This window comes from Budorcas taxicolor, chromosome 5 (genome assembly GCF_023091745.1).
Source record: "Budorcas taxicolor isolate Tak-1 chromosome 5, Takin1.1, whole genome shotgun sequence".
Lineage (NCBI taxonomy): Eukaryota > Metazoa > Chordata > Mammalia > Artiodactyla > Bovidae > Budorcas > Budorcas taxicolor.
Window position 1 is genome coordinate 69,713,943 of NC_068914.1, and position 16,801 is coordinate 69,730,743.

The following is a 16,801-nucleotide window of genomic DNA, read 5'->3' on the forward strand; positions in this document are numbered from 1 at the left end:
AGAACAACTCACTGGACAGTGATGAGAACCCAGGCCACAGCTATATATATATTTATATCACACTTCCATTCTTAACAGCACAAAGACTTCAGAAGAAAGGAAAAGAGAGAAGAAAAGTCGACACACAATTTCAAAGTTTAATTACCATACAAGTTAGAAGAAATCAGCAATATCTTAATACTTCTAAAACTTTTCTAGTTTGGTGTAAATGGAATTTACTGATAGTTTTAGCTTCAAAACAGAGAAAGGGGTAGCAAAACAGAGGATGGTAGCAAAAATACCTCAAATTCTCTAACAACAGCAGCAAAACCTGGGTTTTTCTTGCACTGCTCATCCAACAAAGCTATATTCTTATCAAATTCTTTGATGTATGTGGAATACATTTTTAGATATGGTCCCTTCTTTACAAAGATATCAGCAATTCTTTGTTGTTCCGTCCTAAGGAGTGAGAAGGGATAGACAAGAAAAAGTCATTACAGAATCCAAAATATATCCACTGATAAGCAGAGTCCCATTTGCAAGCCATCAGTTTATCTTTTCTTCCTCTCCTTGTAAGAAATATCCCAATGCCCACTCTTTCCCATGTCGATTGTCATTATATTTTGCTTGGTCTCTGCCAGTCCTGACTGGTCTTTCCTGCTTATGTACAGCCAGAGACTTCAGAAAATTCAGATGAATTTCTAAGATAATTTTTTGTAAGAAGAATGATAAAGTACGGACCAGGAAATTCTTTGTAATTACATTGTATTTTAGCATGCCTTTAAAAGAGAGCTTTTAGTCACTCCTCAGTCCTTAAACTGTGTAATTATAGTTTTAGTCTTTCCTTAGCCCTTAAACTGTATAAGTATAAATTTTATACTTAGGCTACAGTGAAGTATTAATCACTATTTAGCATATTTTCCCAACATGTAGAGGCAAGATATTTCCAAAACAGGCAGAGGTATTTTCATGGATTATATATAAATAAAACTTAGAGGGAAATTTTTTTATCATGAAAGTAGGTGATACACAATGTTGCTGTTCTAATAATTTGGGGGTTACCATGAACTTCAACAGTAAATCCAACTCCCTAAACCAAACTCGCCACCCACTTCTAAAGATGTCACCAAACTTTCTATTACTGTCTAAATATCATAATGGGCTTCCCTAGTGGCTTAGATGGCAAAAAGAATCTGTCTGCAATGTGGGAGACTGGGGTTTGATCCCTGGGTTGGGAAGATCCCCTGGAGAAGGAAATGGCAACCCACTCCAGTATTCTTGGCTGGAGAATTCCATGGACAGAAGAGCCTGGTGGACTATAGTCCACAGGGTCACAAAGAGTCAGACAGGATCGAATGACTAACACACAAATACGGGTAATGGCAGTCAACCTTTGGTATTGTTTTTCGGTTGTGAAATCTACAGCATCTACAATGATGTCATATATGTGTAAATTTTCTAAACCAAACAGAAGAATCTCCCTATTCTCTTGGTTAACGGTCTCCTTTAGAAAAGGCAGTTTCCTCTTTTTGAGGTTCCAAAAAGACAGACATTTAAAAAGGTTTCCAGTGTGAATGTATCAACTAAACCCTCTTCCCAGTCTCAAAAATCTTGATTATCAAAGGGCACCTACAGAAAGTTAAATTGGCCAAATACAGGCCCTTCTTGCTTTTGAGATGACATTACTAAAGAATTAAAAAATGTTGAGTACTGAGCTCAGTGCACCAGTAAATTCTGGCCATCTAACGTGATCAATCTAGGGGACTTCCCTGGCAGTCCAATGGTTAAGACTACAAGCCTCCACTATGCAGGTGGCACAGGTTCAATCCCCAGTCTGGGAAATAAGATCATGCATGATGTGCTGTGTGGCCAAAATTAAATAAATAAAGTGATCAATCTCCAGGTAATTGCCAAGAAAATTCAATATACTGAATAAACACAATGTAAGGAACAGCAAATCTTTGTCACATGCAGGTCCCTCCTGCCTTTATCTAAAACTGGAAACTCTGGGAAAGCTGGTCGGCCCATTTTTACCAGTTTGACATTCTTTCCTCCAGCTCCTTCAGGAGATCCCGATTGAGCTCATACAGCTGAGGCAAGTAGTACAGGATCTGATTTAGGATCCGGTCCTCAATCACTGGTTTCCCAAGTTGCCTGGAAGCATGGGCTACTGCACCCCGGAAATCCTGTTGCAGTTCAGAGGAGGAGAAACAATGTACACACACATACCACTTAATATAATGAAAAGCATTTCCCCCAGTCACTCTCTTTACCACAACAATATAAACTACAAACTGTATTTCCCATGTAGAGTTCAAATTGAAAGCACCCACTTCCTCTTACCCCACTTACTTGGATAAGAAAGTACACACACACACACACACATACACACACACACCCTAAGTGGCTGGGGTGGATATTTGGTTTTTAAACAGAACATGTGATATTTCTCTTAAATCTTTTGGTTTGATCTCCAAACTTAGCAATTATATTAAGGAGGTATCTGCAAATTATACTAGAACTCTAAGTAGTCCTCAAAATTATTCCAATACTGCTATATGAACAAAATCCATTTATTTAAAAGTCCCCAGAAGATCTTAATTAATTTTACATTGGGAGCATCCTTTTGTCCACTTTCAGTAATTATTTGCCAACTTCTGGAACATTCTAACTGAGACATTTGGAGGGTGGTACATTCTTGATTATCAGAATCAAGCCCTTGTTCCTATTTCACCGTATTTCATTGAGCTAGCTCCATTTTCCTCATCTGTTAAATGGTTTATAAGACTTAAATTAGCTACTGCACACAAAGCTTTCTGCAATGTATTTGGCACACAGACTCAACAAAACATTATACCTCGGGACTTAAAACTCTCTCTTCCCTCTATCCAACCTCCCCATAAATTCACCAGAATTTATACTTTATAGAAATTAAAATTTTTTCTTATCACACATTCTTTTTCCTTGACTTTTCCCTATAATAAGACTATTTATACCATGTTTTAAGACAAGTCCACCCTACTCCACCCTCTCTCTCCAGAGAACTTGGAAAGGGTGAGGCTGGAGATGGTACCTGGCCAGAATTCCAAATATCTTGAGGCCTACCCTCGGGATAAGTAAGACAATAGCAAACTGTATCACAGTCCTGAGGATTAAAAAAAAAAAAAAAATTGTTCCTTCTTAGAAAGGAAATTTAATTAAAAACCTTAAGGCAAAGGTTGGGTAAAAGAGACTCTTTACTAGGCTTTACCTTCTTTCTCCTTTCTAACTGCTTCCCTTTAGGAATTCACTGGGCAAATCAAAAAACAAAACAAAGACCCTGATTTCTTCCCTGATCCCTTTTAATGCCCACCCTGTACATACACACACTAACCATTAGTATCAGTATTTCTTGAGCTTCTTGTGAAGGACAACAAAAGTTAAAGTGAAGTTGCTCAGTCATGTCTGACTCTTTGCGACCCTGTGGACTGTAGCCTACCAGGCTCCTCCGTCCACCGGATTCTCCAGACAAGAATACTGGAGTGGGTTGCCATTTCCTTCTCCAGGGGATCTTCCCAACCCGGGGATTGAACCCGGGTCTCCTGCATTACAGGCAGAGCTCTGAGCCACCAGCGAAGCCCAACAAACTCATACCTAATTTGAAAGTAAACTAAAGCTGCCAGAGTAATGAAAATAAAAACAACAGTAAACAAATGGAACCTAATTAAACTTAAAAAGTTTCTGCAAAGGAAAGGAAACCATAAACAAAAGGAAAAAAAAGTCCACAGAATGGGAAAAAATATTTGCAAATAAAGTAACCTACAAAGTATTAATCTCCAAAATATACAACTAGCTCATGCAACTCTATGTCAAAAAAACAAACAATCCAATCAAAAAATGTACAGAAGATCTAAATAGGTATTTCTCCAAAGAAGACATACAGATATCCAAGAGGCTCATGAAAAAATGCTCAACATCACCAACAATCAGAAAAATGCAAATCGAAACTACAGTGAAGTATCACCTCATACTTTATTTTATTGGGCTCCAAAATCACTGCAGATGGTGACTGAAGCCATGAAATTAAAAGACGCTTGCTCCTTGGAAGAAAAGCTATGACCAACCCAGACAGCATATTAAAAAGCAGAGACATTACTTTGCCAACAAAGGCCCATCTAGTCAAAGCTATGGTTTTTCCAGTAGTCATGTATGGATGTGAGAGTTTGGCTATAAAGAAAGCTGAGCGCAGACGAATTGATGCTTTTGAACTGTGGTGTTGGAGAAGACTCTTGAGAGTCCCTTGGACAGCAAGGAGATCCAACCAGTCCATCCTAAAGGAAGTCAGTCCTGAATATTCATTGAAAGGACTGATACGGAAGCTCAAACTCCAAAACTTTGGCTACTTGATGCACAGAACTGACTCACTGGAAAGGACCCAGATGCTGGGAAAGATTGAAGGCGGGAGGAGAAGGGGACAACAGAGGATGAGATGGCTGGATGGCATCACCGACTGAATAGACATGAGTTTGAGTAAGCTCCGGGAGTTGGTGATGGACAGGGAGGCCTGGTGTGCTGCAGTCCATGGGGTTGCAAAAAGTCAGATACAACTGAGTGACTGAACTGAATCACCTCATACATACAGGTCAGGATGGCATCATCAAAATATCTACAAATAATAAATGCTAGAGAGTCTGTGGAGAAAAGGGAACCCTCCTACACTGTGGGTGGGAATGTAAATTGGTACAGCTACTAGGGGGACAGTATGGACGCTCCTTAAAATACTAAAAACAGAACTACCGTACGACCCAGCAATCCCATTCCTAGGCATCTATCAGGAGAAAATCATGCTTCAAAAGGACACATGCAAATGTTTACTGCAGCACTGTCTGCAACAGTCAAGACATGGAGGGACTTCCCTAGTAGTCAAGTGGCCAAGATCCTTGTTTCCACGGCAGAAAGCAAGGGTTCGACCCCTGGTTGAGGAACCAGATTCTGTGATTCTGCATGTCACCCCGTACAACCAAAGGGGAAAAAAAGAAAAAATGACTCCTCTTCTAAGGCATATTTTAGACAAGTCAAATGCAATGCTCGACAAGTGCTAATAAACCCTTCACTTAGTCCTCAGTGTGTTCAGTTGCTAAGTTGTGTCCAACTCTTCATGATCCCATGCGCTGTAGCCCACCCAAGGAACTTTCCAGGCAAGAATACTGCAGTGAGTTACCATTTCCTCCTGCAGGGGATCTTTCCGCGTCTTCTGTGCCTCCTGCATTGAAAGGTGCATTCTTTACCACTGAGCCACCTGGGAAGCCCTCAGTACCTGGGACTAACTTTATCAACCCAAAATAGTCATATTAACCCATAGGAACCAAACTACTTCCACCAATAACTAAAGAACTATTTTTACAACCAATTACTGTAATATAAAATAAGAATTCATTACTTGTATAAACTAAAATTCAGAAAACCACACAAAACAGCTCCACAAACCAAATGGACTGGGGCCAAATTCCACCTCCAAACAGCTTGTTTTTATCAGCACTCACATATAGTAAGAGAAAATACAGCTAACTTAACATTTTTGACAGTCATCAGGATTTCCATCAGGCAGAATTATAAAGCATGTATTTACATATCACAAATAACATCCTCAACTATAAATAAACTCAAAGCACTATAGTTAAACATCTTCTATGGCGTTTTTTTCATTTTCCCAGTTTAACAACTAATGTAATTAAGATGCAAGAGTTCCTTTTTCAGCAAAACAAGAAGCAGTGTCCTTTCTTCTGATAGGTTAAATGATGGATATGTTTGTCTCTTGGCAGGAGGATAACTTTTATTTTCCAGTTAGAAGGCATTTCCTCAGCCAGGACAGTGACAGCAGACATTAGCTGCTAAGCAGCTTAAGAACCTGTTTGACACAGCTTTTGCTAGACTCTGCATTCCATGTCTGCCACCACTGCCAAAAAGGAAACTGGTTTATTTAAGACACAGTCAACAGAGACCAGCTAGTATGCTGCGCTGACGAGTAAGGTGGTCACCTCTAACTTGGGGTCGTTGACACATCTGGCAAAACTGTGGGTTTTTTTTTTTTTTTGAGTATTACTGGGTAATGTCAGCAGTTCTGCAGGAACGAATGGCCCAAGATGCCATTTTGGGGGATTGTACTGTGCTTTTCTTGGAAGAAAAGCTATGACCAACCTAGACAGCATATTAAAAAGCAGAGACATTACTTTGCCAGCAAAGGCCCATCTAGTCAAAGCTACAGTTTTTCCAGTAGTCATGTATGGATGTGAGAGTTTGGCTATAAAGAAAGCTGAGCGCAGACGAATTGATGCTTTTGAACTGTGGTGTTGGAGAAGACTCTTGGAGTCCCTTGGACTGCAAGATCCAACCAGTCCATCCTAAAGGAAATCAGTCCTGAATATTCATTGAAAGGACTGATGCTGAAGCTGAAGCTCCAATACTTTGGCCATCTGATGTGAAGAGCCAACTCATTGGAAAAGACCCTGATGCTGGGAAAGATTGAAAGCAGGAGAAGAAGGGGACAACAGAGGATGAGATAATTGGCATCACCACCTCAATGGACATGAGTCTGAGTAGGCTCCGGGAGTTGGTGATGGACAGGGACTGCATACTGCAGTCCATGGGGTTGCAAAAAGTCATACATGACTGAGCGACTGAACTGAACTGTGAGGCATGCAGGACCTTAGTTCCCAGACCAGGGATTGAACCCGTGATCCCTGCAGTGGAAGCACTGGATTTTAACCACTGAACCACCAGGGAAGTCCACCATGATGTATTTTTCTTTAATTATGACAGCATGTCAAAATAAAAGAGAAATAATTATAAGAGCAAAAGAAGAATGTTTATGATGACCTTAACTACACAGGGCAGCCCTGGCCTCCATCTCATTTCCCCACCCTGTGGGCCACCATCCCCTGAAAGCCATGTGCAGTGGCCACAATGCCAGATGTAACTAAGTCACACAGAAACTACACACAATCTAACTTCTCAGCTCTTCATGAATCTCAACCACTGCCAAACATGCGACACTGGAAGGAGGAAAAAAATTTTTTTAATCGAAAGAATGATTACAACATATGTCTGGTTCTTCTTCTAAATGCTAACAGCCAGGATAATTTGGGAAAGTGTGATGACACTTAAGAGCCAGAGGCAAAACTATTTTGGGGCAGAAGAATCTAAAGTTGCCAACACCCCCTTGAATAAGTCAGTGAGGACACAGGACCATAGGATTAGTACTTTCAGTTAGATCCAGAGTATACTTTTTCACACTGGAAAAGCTGAGGGATTAAAATAAATGGGTGCAGGGGAGCTATAGTATAAAAATGTTAGGTGCTGGCATCCCTGGTGGCTCAGTGGTAAAGAATCTGCCTGCCAGTGCAGAAGACAGGGGTTTGATCCCTGGTCCAGGAAGACCCCACATGCTGCGGAGCACCCAAGCCCGTGCACAACTACTGAGCCTGCATTCTAGAACCCAGGAGACAGAATTACTGAAGCCCACATGCCTGAGAGCCCATGTCCCACAAGCGAAGGCCGCGCAGAGCCAGTAGAGAGCAGCCCCCGCTTGCTGCAACTAGAGAAAAAGCCCATGGAGCAACAAAGTCCAGGCACAGTCAAAACTAAATAAATACATAAAAATAAAATTAGTTTTAAAAGTTAGGTAAATGAGTGAGTTCTTTAAAATATCTACTGCATAAACTTCAGTCTATTCTTCTAACATAAAACCTACCAAAGAGTCTGTATGCAAAACAAGTTCCTGATCACCACCAACCTGGCCTTTTTAGAAGTAGAAATGGGTGTCTCAATTAAAAAGTGTAGTATAATATTATTCTTAATGATTTGAAGAAAACCTACAACCAGATCAACTTAAAAAAAAAAAAATACTCAGCTCCTGTGAGGTATTAACATACTAGTCTTACCACCTCTGATCTCCTGGGCAAAAGCAAGCAAAAATCAATGCAAACAAAATCGAGACTGAACATTTTAACGTAATGAAGCACAAAACAGATGGCCTTGTTCATCAGGTCAGACTTGATATCCCCAGGGCCAAAGAGAAGCAAGTGACTTAATGACCAGCTGTCCTGACTGGCATGACCTGACCTTAAGGCATTACTTAACCACTATGAAGACACAGTGAATTACAAAGACCAAATGGATATATGGGCAGACAAGGGGCTCTGTAGCGCTCCCTGCCTATATGAAGGGCACTAATCAATTCATATCAAGCAAAAGCAAAGGTGCTGCTAAGATCAGAGAGCTATGATAAATAAGCAAAAGGCAGTGTGATGCTATGAAGTAAAAGTGGGGATGGGGGGTAGGCTCCACATTAATAACTTGATTTTGTTCTAAAATGAAAATCTTTGACCAAGGAAGTTACTCCTCTCTTTCTCTATGTTCAGACCTGGTGATAATCTGAAAGCAAGCCAATAAACTCAAAGATACACCAGAGCCTATACAGCACAGCAGACATTCCAAGTAACAACTTTTAATCAATTTCTGAACATTCACTTAGCACGTGGGTTCAAAGGGACCAGAATTTAAAATCTGGCTTTGCCATTTAGTAATGGGGTACTTTTGGCAGTAAGGTCACTTTCTTAAACATTTAAAAAACGGACATGATACCCATTTGACAGGTTGTTATGAGGACTGAAACAGATAATTTATGTAACACGGCATGCTGCAAGGCGCACAGAGGGCACTCAGTAGACAGCCATTTATTTCATTAAAGGAGATTCAGTTATTTTAAATGATCACATGACCACCATTTACAATCACAAGTCCCTGGAAGCTTGGAAAAAGAGCTCTCAAACAGAGGTCTATAAACAGAAGGAAACATCAAAGCAAGGTGAGGAAAACCAACAGTCCAGTGGCAAGACAGAGACACATTCAACAATGAACTTCATTCAGTGAAGGAAGCCACTCAGAACTGAAGGTTTGGTGTCCATGGCAACACACACCACAGGAGGATGCTACACAACTAAACAACAAATAATAATTAAATAGTTCGCAAAACTGAAAAGAGACACTGTATTTGGTGACACAAGATGGTCATTTTAATATGGTAACAACTGGAGGCTTCTATGAGGAAGTCTTTTATTCTTTTTATAGTGCACTTTTTAAAAAAAGAAATATTCTATTTACTAACAAACACCTGAATGTCCAAAGTAACTCTGCCTCTAACTCTATGGATTTTAACTGGGAGTCTCCTCAAATCTTCAGGGTAATGTATATCCCAGGCTAAGGAAATTGGTGGAACACAAATGCCTCATTACAAGTACCACTTATCTACAACTTAACCAGCCCATCTTTGTTCGAAAGACCTGAAAGTCTCTGCTCATTCTCTCTTAAGATGTATTATTTACATCATGCTGTTTAGACATTTATAAAATAATTTTATAGGTACATCTATTAAACGAGTCTCCCAGCAGAGGGCAAATGAGATAACAAAAACAAAACAAAACTAAAACAACACTGTATCATTTGTACTTAATTATATTAGATGTCTAAGGTGTTTTATCTTGAAAATGGTACTTATAAACAATATTATAGCAACCTCTGGATTGGACAACTTCTGATACAAAAAAGGAAAAGAAATATAATTAACTAGAGCTCTACCAAACCAAGAATTATTCATCACTTTCCTATCATTCATTTAACAGATATTAATTTAATGGGATAACACTAAACAAAACAGACAAAAATCCCTGCTTTCACGGAGCTTACTTTCTAATGAAAAAAGGTATTTTTCAGGAACAAATTCTATTTTGATTGATTTGAGTAAAAGCTTACTTGGTAACAACAAAATTAAATAATACAGATTTTGACTGATACAAATAATTCTAAATAACAGCACATTAACCTGAAGAATGTCCATTTAACCTGCAGTTAACACTAATTAAGTGCCTAACATTTATTTTGTATGATCACATTTAACCATCACACCAAATGTGGTTATTATTCCCATTTTCAAGAAGAAACCAAGGCTTGATTAATTTCTCCAAGAGCACAGTTAGTGGCAGAAGCACAATTCTTAACCACTAGCCAATTAGTCGCATTCATTCACTCAATAACATTTACTGGGGGCCTTCCACACAATAGGAATGATGGGAAACTCAGAAGATATCCCTGGGTTGGGACGATCCCCCCTGGGAAAGGGAATGGCAACTCACTGCAGTATTCTTGCCTGGAGAATCCTATGGATAGAGGAGCCTGGCAGGCTACAGTCCATGGGGTCACAAAGAGTTGGACATGACTAAGCAGCTAACACTTTTACTCTTTTTTCTTTTCTGAAACTATAGGATCGTTGCCCTCACCTAACTTACATTTTAGAAAGTGAAGTAAAGTGAAAGTTGCTCAGTCGTGTCCGACTCTGTTGACTCCACAGACTGTAGCCCGCCAGGCTCCTCTGTCCAAAGGATTCTCCAGACCAGAATACTGGAGTGGGTTGCCATTTCCTTCTCCAGGGGCTCTTCTCAACTCAGGGATCGAACCCAGGTCTCCCACATTGCAGGCAGATTCTTTACCATCTGAGCCACCAGGGAAGCCCTACATTTTAGAAGAGACTAAAACCAAACAAGTAAACAAATAGATAAACAATATGTGTGAAATATCAAGAAGAAAACAAACACAGGAAAGTTGAAAAGGAAGGTCAAAGAAGACCTCTTTGAGAAAGTCACCTTAAGCTCAACTGGAAGGATAAAGAAAGAACTAGCTTGACCGAACAAAGGAAGGATAAATATTCCAGGAAACTGCACTGGCAAAATCTCTCAGCAGAAATAACCTTAGCACTGAACTAAAAACTGAAGGCAGGCCATGATGGGACAGAACATAGTCTTTTACAAGTGAGAGAAGGCCTTCCTCTCTTTCACTGCCTTTTCATCTCATTGCTGCTGCTACTGCTAAGTCACTTCAGTCGTGCCCGACTCTGTATGACCCCATAGACGGCAGCCCACCAGGCTCCCTCGTCCCTGGGATTCTCCAGGCAAGAACACTGGAGTGGGCTGCCATTTCCTTCTCCAACGCGTGAAAGTGAAGTCGCTCAGTCGTGTCTGACCCTCATCTCATTACTAGAAGCCAAATACAGAGCACCTTACAGGCACAGGGAACTGTAACTTACTATCCAAATTAGATCATTTCTGACAGTAGAAGGAAGCTCTATTAATAATATTTGTTGCTGCTGTTTAGTCACTAAGTCATGTCTGACTCTTTTCCAACCCCATGGACTGTAGTCCGCCAGGGTCCTCTGCCCATGGGATTTCCCAGGCAAGAATACTGGAGTGGGTTGCCATTCCCTTCTCCAAGGGATCTTCCTGACCTAGCAATTAAACCTACATTTCCTTCATTGGCAGGCAATTCTTTACCACTGAGCCACCCGAGAAGCCCGTTAATAATACTATGCCAAGACAATAACCAAGATGGTCAAAAGCGGACTAGGGCAGATTGTCATCCTATTTACAGGACTTGGGCTTGCTAAGTAATGGTTTTTATTCTTAATGCAATGGGAATCATGTAAACAACTTAAAGCAGGAGAGTGACATGACCTAATACGTATTTTAAGAAAATCACCCTTAATACTTCACATGAAAAAATATTTTAAGGGACAGACTGAAGGGGGGTAAGAATGGAAATAGGAAGCCCAGTTAAAAGGCTGATGCTATTTTGAGTAAGAGATAATATGCTGGACTAGGATAGTGGCAGTAAAGAGGAAATAAAATCAGCAGGGTTGCTGACAGTTTGGCAAGAGAGGTGAGAGGGAGAAATGAAGAACAAATCCTAGTTTTCTGGCTTTCGCAGCTATATGGATGTCATTACTATTTTGAAAAGAGAATCTCTTTTTTCTTTGGACTCAACAGTGTATTGACTTAGAGACAATGTGTATATTGGACCATTTTTTCAAATCCAGGTCAAAGTCTAAGCGCTCATGATAGATACTACAGAGTAAGGACCATATAAAACATTACTTTTATTTTAATTTTTTTAAAACATTACTTTTAAAGTCTTGCTACTGCCTCTGCAGGCCCAATTGTTTTCTTGCAAGCATCAGAAGAATCAAAGCCTTCAATTAAGTACACCGATTCTTAGAATTTTGAGTATACTTTAAATCACATGATCTCTACCCCAGTCTAATTCTTTCCAATGTAATATGATAAAATTTATTAGTTTAGATTTAAAATCACTTTTATGAGCTATATCACCTAGTTCATCAAATTCGAAACAAAGAAATGATAGTGAGCTACAGTGATATATTAAAGTGATATATAAAGTATTGGTGAACTACAGGGATACATTAAAATTTTGAGTGTGTCTACTATACTAGACAGTGCAGATATTGAACATTTCTGTTTCAGAGAAAGATCTATTAATGCTAATCTAGAGTCTCGAATATGGGAAACTATTAATGGGAAATCATATGTAACTGAAATAATAGCTCCTCCCAAGCCACTAATATAGTGGGTTGATTTCCAAAAATACCCACTGGGTTATCTAAAGCCTGTTAGATATTTTAAAGCAGTCATATTCTATCATTAACACAGTAGTTAATTCCTTTAGATGAAATCAGACAGCAGCAGCACTCAGGATTACAACTATCCATGAGCTACCTTTGTGGTAGGATAGTAAACATGAGCCTTAATAGCATGATTGGAGTATTGGACTGAAACAAGAGATGCTTTTGGCTTTACCCACATTATCCTGGTGACGAAGCCCTCTTAGCAATGGTTCAGAATCTGTCTTAATGCCTGGCTGTTAAGTCACCCACTAATGTTGGGCTCTGCTGAGTTACCCTTTGCACATGCCAGACAGGATGTTAACATAAGGCTGGCAGATGATCTATTCTCACTCCTACATTAAAAGCTTAGGAGGTTTTGAAGATGTACAAATCAAGGTGAGTTATGGATGATTCACTCTGTTCAACATCAGTGGGGAAGAAGCCGAGGCCATCTATCAGATCTGAGATGATAAAGGAGACATTTTGGTCTAACTGTCTATTCTTATGGTGCTTTTGTTTTGTTCCAAAAATACAGAGGTAAGAATAAGGATACATCTTTTTTTTTTAATCAAACACTCTGGTAATGCTTTTATTGGGCTTCCCTGGTGACTCAGCTGGTAAAGAATCCGCCTCCAATGCAGGAGACCTAGGTTCAATCCCTGGATTGGGAAGATCCCCTGGAGAAGGGAAAGGCTACCCACTCCAGTATTCTGGCCTGGAGAATTCCATGGACTGTATAGTTCATAGGGTCACAAAAAGTTGGACACGACTGAGTGACTTTCACTTCACTTCATTTCAATGTGTTTAAGTGCTCCTCTACCTACTGGAATCAGAACTTCCTTCATGAAAATGAAACTTTAGATCAGGAGTAGAGGAAAAGGCATGTGAAAGCATCAGAATTGTGAAAAGTCTACTGCCTGGTAAAAATGGATACTTCATTCACTGATGCTCTACATGGGAAGAATGAGAAGAAGAAAATAGAACAGCAATTTGAGATCCTATCGTATACTTTATAATATTAAGTTTTTTCACATACTTTATTTCACTGATTCCTCATGACCTGAGAGATGGATTTTTTTTTTTTCCAGCCACACCCCAGCTTGTGAGACCTTGAGTTCCCTGACCAGGTGTGGAACCTGGACCCTCAGCAGTGAAAGCTCAGAGTTCTAGCCGCTAGACAGCCATGGAATTCCCCAAACTGTTTTCTAAAATTCACATACCTAGTAAGAAACAGAATCTACTTAGCTAATGCTTCTCCAAGTGTGGTCTACAAATTGCTATAGGTATACAAAGATATTAGTCAAAAAAAGTAAGAATAAGGGATTAGAAACTTTTCTATCCATTTGACAAGTCATGAATTTGTATTGCATTTTATGGAAGTTTTGGTCCACCATGGATGCGCAATTTAAACATTCATTTGCTCACCAAGGCAGTGTGAGAAGCAGTATATTAGACTACAGGCATCCTGAACATATGTTCCATGCAAAGTTTGAATAGCACAGTGAAGTTAAACAGCAATTTTTGCCTCTACCAGTTTTCCTCATTCACTTGCAGATGCTTCAAATTTCCTTGAGGAGGTCCTCTATTTAAACATGTCTGTCAGAAAATATATCAAATAGATACAATGTGCTCATCTTGGAGATAAATTCTAAGTTTTCCAGAAAACAGCGATTCAGCATTGTCTTCCACCTCTCCCACTACAATTCCTTACTCAGTAGAGACAGCTGGGGCATAGCAGCCAATGATAGGCAGTTTATTTTCAAAAGTCACTTACTTATCAAGCTTATCATTACTTTTTTAAATGACAGTATTGTCATTCAACAGCTCTGCTGCTGCTAAGTCGCTTCAGTTGTGTCCGACTCTGTGCGACCCCAGAGACAGCAGCCCACCAGGCTACCCCATCCTTGGGATTCTCCAGGCAAGAACACTGGAGTGGGTTGCCATTTCCTTCTCCAATTTGTGAAAGTGAAAAGTGAAAGCGAAGTCGCTCAGTTGTATCTGACTCTTAGCAACCCCATGGACTGCAGCCTACCAGGCTCCTCCGTCCATGGGATTTTCCAGGCAAGAGTACTGGAGTGGGATGCCACTGCCTTCTCTGATTCAACAGCTAAGAGTGACCAAATATTGATATATAATATATATATATATAAATTTTAAAAGAGAACCTACCAATATAGTCAAGAGTTACATGAAAAACAATTCATGGGAAAAACAAATTAGCAATGTTAAGAAATTTTTAAGAAAAATCTTCCAAAGCTAGAGACTTTTCACGCAAGAATTAGGTCTCCATGTGCCCACTGGACCAACTACAGAGCACAGGGGATTGTTTGGTAAATGTTACCCACCTTTAAGTGTAACCCTCTTTTCATGTTTATATAAAAGAAAACAGAAAATGATATTCTTTTCGGAGACATGAATGGGTATATATTTTGTAAACCTACCACTCCTCAGTAACTCAGTTAATAATTACCATCTAAGTAAACTTGGATGGTAACTTAATTCACTTCCATGTCTTTTAAATTGTTTTCTCTATTTCAAACTTTTCTTTTCTAAATCTTAATATCCTGCTAAAATATAACTAAAACAAAGTAACATCAAAGGCACTTTAATTGCCAACAAGTAATGAAACTTGTGGAAACTTGCAGGAGTGCATGAGAAAAATGACTACACAGCCAGACACATTAACTGTTTCCCAACAGGTTTGTTCAAGTTTACAATTACAAAAATTGAAAACAGAACTTTAAAAATGTTTGTTTTTAAAATATCTATTTTAAGTGTCTTTCTAGGAGATTGTTCATATAGAACAGTTTTGAACACCAACATTCTTTACCCATTGCTGTGCAAAATTCTACTGAAGCAGAGACCTTCTGCAAATGGCCAAGAAGAAATATTATCCTTTTAATAACTCTTTATTATGAGGATAAAAAGTTTAAAGATTTGGAGATACAGATATAAAGGCTCTATTTTTCAGAAATCATCTGGCACACTACACATACATGGGATTAATGCACTTTAGAAAATTTCTGTCTTCACATAAATGTGTGAATTTACTAATATAACCATGTATTAGAAAGCACATACGTGTATATACATGTTAATTTAATGACACTCAACATATTGAAGGACAGGGAAAGACGTAAAAGAGGATAGTCAGACTTCAAGAAAATATTAGCAGATACTTACAATATGCAAAAGTTTTAACACATCCACAAACCTGTAAAAAACAGCAATGAGAGACATGTTTTAAAAGAACCAATGAGGAAACAAATAGTCTTCTGAACTGGAAACTGGATACCTACACTTTTTCTGAGCTCATGATCTCTTTGGCAATATGATGGACTTTACGTTTCATTCCAGTATCTTCACCCTGTGGATAAGAGTGCATTAAGACAGCATGAACTCATAAAAGGATAAGGACGATCAGCTTGGAGTTATTCAGATATACATTCAAGCTCTGATACTTACAGGTTTCAAATAGAACACATTTCATACTATATAATGTCTCAAATGGCAAACATGAAGAATAAGATGTGGTTATTAAACCATGATACAGGAGAAGCTGAGAGCAATCAGTAATCCTCACTGATATCAATGCCGGATTCATGGAGTACCCTGAGGAACCCCAGAGCCCCAGTGGGGCACACTGTTAGTGGCACAAAACTGAAGCTACATTCTGCAGGGAAAACAGACACCACATGAACGTGTGTTCTTGGGGTGCATGCAAGTAATTTTAGTTGGTAACTATTTAGTAGGCCTGTATAAGTACTTCACCTTCAGTAAAGCCACTCTAAGTCAGACAACTTAAGTGCAGAATGGAAGGTGCTCTTCCGTGGTCTATAACCCCACACATCACAGCCATAGGCTTTTTCAACTCACTGAAAATACCTTGTAGATATATGCTCTTCCTGGAATAGACTGCTTCCTCACAGTCCTCAGCTCTGCTGATACACTAATCCTGGACATTTCTCCTCTAGGACTGAGACAATAAATTTCTGTTGTTTGGGCTTCCCTGGTAGCTCAGTGGTAAAGAATAAACCTGTCAGTGCAGGAGACATAAGAGGTATGGGTTCGATCCCTGGGTTGGGAAGATCCCCTGGAGGAGGGCATAGCAACCCACTCCAATATTCTTGACTGGAGAATCCCATGGATAGAGGAGCCTGGCGGACTACAGTCCATGGGGTCTCAAACAGTAAGACATGACTGAGTGACTAACACTTTCATTGTAATTTGAGGTTGCAGCTGCCTCCTAATATCACTGAAGGCAGAGTTTATGTTTCTTATCCTCACCCTCTTTATTATTCTGAAATCATTCCCAAGAGGAAGAACGTGCCATTT

The 16,801-nt window shown here is 39.5% G+C and overlaps 1 protein-coding gene across 1 annotated transcript in view; it reads right to left on the minus strand.

Annotated features, from left to right (window-relative positions):
* Positions 1 to 16,801, minus strand: part of FGD6 (FYVE, RhoGEF and PH domain containing 6) — a 103,512-nt gene that overhangs the window by 36,011 nt on the left and 50,700 nt on the right. Inside the window, exons 4-7 of the mRNA XM_052640900.1 lie at positions 15,766 to 15,833; positions 15,650 to 15,680; positions 2,014 to 2,165; positions 282 to 438 (exon numbers count right to left, since the gene is read on the minus strand). Of these exons, the coding sequence (XP_052496860.1) occupies positions 282 to 438; positions 2,014 to 2,165; positions 15,650 to 15,680; positions 15,766 to 15,833 (408 nt within the window). The remainder of the gene's footprint in view (positions 1 to 281; positions 439 to 2,013; positions 2,166 to 15,649; positions 15,681 to 15,765; positions 15,834 to 16,801) is intronic.